This window comes from Pelophylax lessonae (genome assembly GCF_965119305.1).
Source record: "Pelophylax lessonae genome assembly, chromosome: 12".
Taxonomy (NCBI): Eukaryota; Metazoa; Chordata; class Amphibia; order Anura; family Ranidae; genus Pelophylax; species Pelophylax lessonae.
In genome coordinates this window covers 206,669,527-206,675,722 of record NC_138779.1, presented here as the reverse complement: position 1 = coordinate 206,675,722, position 6,196 = coordinate 206,669,527, and the positions used below count along the sequence as shown (strand labels likewise).

Genomic DNA, 6,196 nt, shown 5'->3' with positions numbered 1-6,196 from the left:
ATTTTTCTCCTTCACTGATGTGCGCTGATGAGGCTGCACTGATGGGCACTGATAGGCTGCACTATCGGGCACTGATGAGGCGGCATTGATGGGCACTGATGAAGAGGCACTGATGAGGCTACATTAATAGGTAGTACTGATGGGCACTAATAGGCGGCACTAATGGGCACTGATATGTGGCACTGAAGGGCATTGGTAGGCGACACTGATGGGCACTGGTAGGGACTCTGATAGGTGACATTGATGAGGATACACTGGTGGGCACTGATTGGCAGCAATGGTGGGCACTGATTGGCAGCATTAGTGGGCACTAGTTGAGAGCAGTGGTGGGCACTAGTTGGCAGCAGTGGTGGGCACTAACTGGCAGCAGTGGTGGGCACTAACTGGCAGCAGTGGTGGGTACTAACTGGCAGCAGTGGTGGGTGCTAACTGGCAGCAGTGGTGGGCACTAACTGGCCGCAGTGGTGGACGCTAATTGTCAGCAGTGGTGGGCTCTAACTGGCAGCAGTGGTGGGACGCTAACTGGCAGCAGTGGTGGGCGCTAATTGACAGCAGTGGTGGGCACTAACTGGCAGCAGTGGTGGGCGCTAACTGGCCGCAGTGGTGGGCGCTAATTGACAGCAGTGGTGGGCACTAACTGGCAACAGTGGTGGGTGCTAACTGGCAGCAGTGGTGGGCGCTAACTGGCAGCAGTGGTGGGCACTAACTGGCAGCAATGGTGGGCACTAACTGGCCGCAGTGGTGGGCGCTAACTGGCAGCAGTGGCAGGCACTAATTGACAGCAGTTGTGGGCACTAACTGGCAGCAGTGGTGGGCAATAATTGGTAGCAGTGGTGGGCAATAATTGCCAGCAGCGGTGGGCACTAATTGGCTGCAGTGGTGGACACTAATAGACAGCAGTGGTGGGCACAGATTGGCAGAAGCTGATTATCGGCACTTTTCTCCTCTCCTCCACACGCTGATAGCATGAAAAGGAGCAGTGAAAAGAGCCGGTACCTGGCTTCTGTTGACCTCATGATCAGCTGGGATTGGACTGCTGATTGGCTCTGCGAACACAGAGCCCAGCAGCGGGCATGCGGCGGGCACGATCATGGGAGGTCATTATATGACGGCCTCCCAGAACTGGACAACCATGCTGTAGCTGTCATTTGGTTATAATGCGGTCAGCAAGTGGTTACAAAAATGTATTTGAAGCCCAGACTTCCTGTGCCATCAGCAGCAGCCCAACCCACATCGCTACCATCCTTCACTGGTCCCTATCCACCATCCCCTTCTTTTTTGCCCACTCGAATACCCACTTAGGACCAGTGACCAATCCAGTCAGTTTAGGGCGGTCTCCAACACAATGCTTGTGTGATTGGCTGATTGATTTTCCCAGAAGTCTGTACTAAAATACAAGTCAGATTTTTGGCATCCTCTGCAACAAAAACATCATTTTTGGTGAGATACTCCCAAAGGGAAATCAGGTCTAAGGGGATGCAGACTCCCTCCTCATTAGAGCCCTGCAGGTGCAGCAACTGAATTGTAATTATACAATCACGCCCATGCACATTCGCTTGGCACATGGACACAAACAGAGAAACAAACAGCTAATTCTTCAGAATAATAAAAGATAGGAATCTGCAACAAAGTTTATTATAATCCTTGTAATGTACAGAGATCACCCCGAGGGGAATGTTTTTTTTCTCACCAAAATTGGAGTTACGATTTAAATATGAAAAACAGCATGGTAAAAAATATTTATCCAGAAATATGTGGGTTTTTTTTGTATTATATTGACATAATAATTATAAAAAAATATAGAACAAAATATAGAACATAATAGAACAGAATATGTTACAAACTTAGTAATAAAGGTGGTGACATCTATAGAGTCTCTCTCTATCAGCCAATCACATGGCAACAACTCAATGCATTTAGGCATCTAGACGTGGTGACGACAACTTGCTGAAGTTCAAACCGAGCATCAGAATGGGGATGAAAGAGAATTTAGGTGATTTTGAGCGTGGCATGGTTAGTGGTGCCAGATGGACTGGTGTGAGTATTTCAAAAGCTGCTGATCTACTGGGATTTTCACTCACAATCATCTCTCAGGGTTACAGAGAATGGTCCAATAAAGAGAAAATATCCAGTGAGCGGCAGTTGTGTGGAGGAAAATGCCTTGTTGATGTCAGAGGAGAATGGGCGGACTGGTTCCAGATGATAGAACAGTAACTCAAAAAAAACACTCGTTACATCCAAGGTATGCAGTACACCATCTCCGACCACACCGGGTGCCCCTCCTGTCAACTAAGAACTGGAAACTGAGGCTACAATTCACACAGGATCTCCAAAATTGGACAATAGAAGATTGGAAAGACGTTGCCTGGTCTGATGAGTCTCGAATTCAGCTGTGACATTCAGGTGGTAGGGTCAGAATTTGGAGTAAACCACATGAAAGCATGGATCCATCCTGCCGTGTATCAATGATCCAGGCTGGTGGTGTAATGGTGTGGGGGATATTTTCTTGGCACACTTTGGGCTCCTTAGTATCAATTGAGCATCGATTAAACACCACGGCCTACCTGAGTATTGTTGCTGACCATGTCCATCCCTTTATGACTACATTGTACCCATCTTCTGATGGCTCCTTCCAGCAGAATAATGCACCATGTCACAAAGCTCCAATCATCTCACCACTGGTTTCTTCACCATGACAATGAGGTCACTGTCCTCCAATGGCCTCCACACTCACCAGATCCGGTCACTGTACTCCAATGGCCTCCACACTCACCAGATCCGGTCACTGTACTCCAATGGCCTCCACACTCACCAGATCCGGTCACTGTACTCCAATGGCTTCCACACTCACCAGATCCGGTCACTGTACTCCAATGGCCTCCACACTCACCAGATCCGGTCACTGTACTCCAATGGCCTCCACACTCACCACATCTCATCCAATAGACCATGTTTGGGATATGATGGAACAGAAGATTCCCATCATGGATGTGCAGCCGACAAATCTGCAGCAACTGCATGATGCTATTATGTCAATGTGGACCAAAATCTCTGAGGAACGTTTCCAAAACCTTGTGGAATCTATGTCACGAAGAATGAAGGTAGTTCTGAATGCAAAAGGGGGTCCAACCCGGTACTAGAGCAAGGTGCACCGAATAAAGTGGCCGGTGAATGTATGTATACTATATATATATTATAATATATAAATATATATATATTTATTTATGTATTATTATATATTATTATGTTTTATATATATATACTGTATATATATATATATATATATATATATATATATATATATATATATATATATATATTTATGTATTATTATATATTACTATGTTATATATACATATATATATATAAAATTATATGTTTTATTCCTTTGTAAAATGCCCATTTTCTCATTAACCACTTGCCGACCGCCCACCGCAGATATACTATATAGGCTTGCACGGCTGCGCGAACTGACGTATCTACCGTATACATCAGTTTGCGGGAGCGCACATGCGCGCCCCCATTAGGCAGCGAAGAAGCTGATCCACAGGGCAGGCGGCTGCGATTTCCGCCGGGCACCCACGATCGCTCCCCGTGGAGAGAGAACGACGGTCTGCTGTTCTAAGCACAGCAGACCGTCGTTCTCTCTGGAATGAACATAGAGTGCCTGTGATCCTTCTATTTAGGTTCACAGGTCTCTGTGTTGATTTCACAAGCCCACCCCCCCCAGTTAGAAAACCGACCAGTAGTTTTACTGTGGCAGGTTGGCTCTGTCCCGCGAAACGTTGTACCCACAGGGGGATCCAATCAGCTGGTCGATTGCAGCCGAGTGCCTGCGATTGCTCCCCGTAGAGACAGAACACCGGTCTGCCGATGTAAACACGACAGACCGTTGTTCTGTCAGCAATGATCACAGGAATCCTGTGTTCCTCTTATTTAGGAACACAGGTCTCTGTCTTGATTCCACAAGCCCACCCCCCTCACAGTTAGAAAACACCCCCTAGGCTCAACCCTTTGATCGCCCCTGGTGTTAACCCCTTCCCTGCCAGTGTCATTATTACAGTAACATTGCATATTTTTAGCACTGATTACTGTAGTAATGTCACTGGTACCCCCAAAAGTGTCAAAAATGTCAGTTAGGGGTCCGATCTGTCCGCCGCAATGTCACAGTCCCACTAAAAATCGCTGATCGCCGCCATTACTAGCAAAAAAATAAAAATAAATAAAAATGACATAAATCTTTCCGTAGTTAGTAGACGCGATAACTTTTGCACAAACCAATAAAAATACGCTCATTGGGATTTTTTTTAACCAAAAATATGTAGCAGAAAACAAATTGGCCTAAAATGATGAAAAATTTAGATTTTAAATTTTTTTTTTTGGGGGGGGGGGGGGGGGGGGAATGTTATATAGCAGAATGTGAAAAATATTTTTTTTTTTTTCAGGATTGTCACACTTTTTTTGTTTATAGCGCAAAAAATAAAAATCGCACAAGTGATCAAATACCACCAAAAGAAAACTCTATTTGTGAGAAAAAAAAGGACATCAACTTTATTTGGGTACAGCATCGCACGACCGCGCAATTGTCCGTTAAAGTAATGCAGTGCCGAATCTCAAAAAAATGGCCTGGTCATTAAAGGGGGAAGATCTTCCGGTCCAGAAGTGGTTAGGAAAGAATTTTGTTGTGTATTTTTAATGCTTTATATCAGCATAATTGACATCGTCTCCGTAGCCATCACCATCAATGACATTTTGTCTTCTTCCATGGTGAGTGTGTGCAATGGTGGAATATTCAATATCTGTTTCTGAATGGATAAACTGTAAGAAAAAAAAAAAAAAGAAAAGTTATCACTTTTGTTATACTAAACCCCTCCTGAACCCCATATTGTGTAATGCTAGATTTATATCAAATCTTTATGTTAAATTATTACCTTAAAAAAAAAATTATATATATATATATATTATCTTGAACTGCACGTTAAGTGGAAATAAAATTTGCATAGAGAACCGCCTAAAGAATTAAACGAGCAGCTAGCTTACCATGTAGATTGGTGGGTATAAAACCCCCCAAAAAAAAAATAAATAAATAAATAAAACCCAAAATCAAGCATGTAATACATTGCAGTTTACTAATCATGAAATGTGGCGGCTGCATTCGTTTTCTCTTTTAAAGCCTTTTCTCCCCTCTGTTTTCACCTGGTGATCTGGCCAGCAACACAACTCTTGTATTAGAGTGCCCCCACTCTGGATGAAGGAGCACAGAGACAGCTTTGGACAGCAGCATTATCAGTCTGGGTGGAGGGCAGTGTTAGATGCAGTAGCATATGTAGATACACTAACAAATTGAAGCCAAACTCCAGCTAACACTGCATTTACACGAGCAATTACATCGGGACTGTTTTTTCATTTTTGAATCAGGGATCATATTTATATCTGTAATTCCAACATCATTATTTATATTTATATTTATATATTTCATTATTTATTCACAAATGATATATATTTATTTATTTATTAATTTGTTGACGTGTTTTTATAGAGAAGTTTTTTTTAATAACTATACACAGTCACGGATATATACATATATAATTTAATAATACTATTTTTGAATTTTCATTATTTTATCATATATGTATATATATATATATATATATATATATATATATTATTTAATAATACTATTTTTGAATTATCATTATTTTTGCGCAGCACAGATTTACTTTATATTAAGCAATTACATGTGTTCTTTTTTTTTTGGGGGGATAAAGGTTTTACGCCAATAAATAAAAGCTGATAATTTTTAGCACCCCTGTCAGTGGCAAATGGTTTGTCTCAACACTCTAAACTAGAGTTGCTGGCTGGATCACCAGATGAAAATAAAGGAAAATGAATGCAGCCATCACATCTAAGAACTGGGAAGCTGCAATATAATAAATGTTTGCTTTTGGGTTTAATACCGCTTTAAGCTTCTGGAAGGAATGGCTAGAGATGGGCGAACATCAGCCAGGGCGGTTCGCGAACGCCAGCCGCAAATTTTCTCAAAAGTCCGCAAACCACGAGTTCGCGGTGGGCCCCATTGACAGCAAAAGAGGCCAAAATTTTGCAGGACTAAAATACAATCTTAGAAAATTATACTGGTAAATAACACCCCACTTCAATATGTGGTATTGGTGTGTGTGTGTGTGTGGGGGGGGGG

General features: G+C 42.6%; 1 protein-coding gene across 1 annotated transcript in view; it reads right to left on the bottom strand.

Moving 5' to 3' along the window:
- Positions 1-4,692: 4,692 nt before the first annotated feature.
- LOC309569003 (B-cell receptor CD22-like) overlaps positions 4,693-6,196 on the bottom strand; it is a gene marked incomplete at both ends in the record, with an annotated part of 263,576 nt that continues 262,072 nt past the window's right edge. Inside the window, one exon of the mRNA XM_082274764.1 lies at positions 4,693-4,818. Coding sequence (XP_082130890.1) covers positions 4,693-4,818 — 126 coding nt within the window. The remainder of the gene's footprint in view (positions 4,819-6,196) is intronic.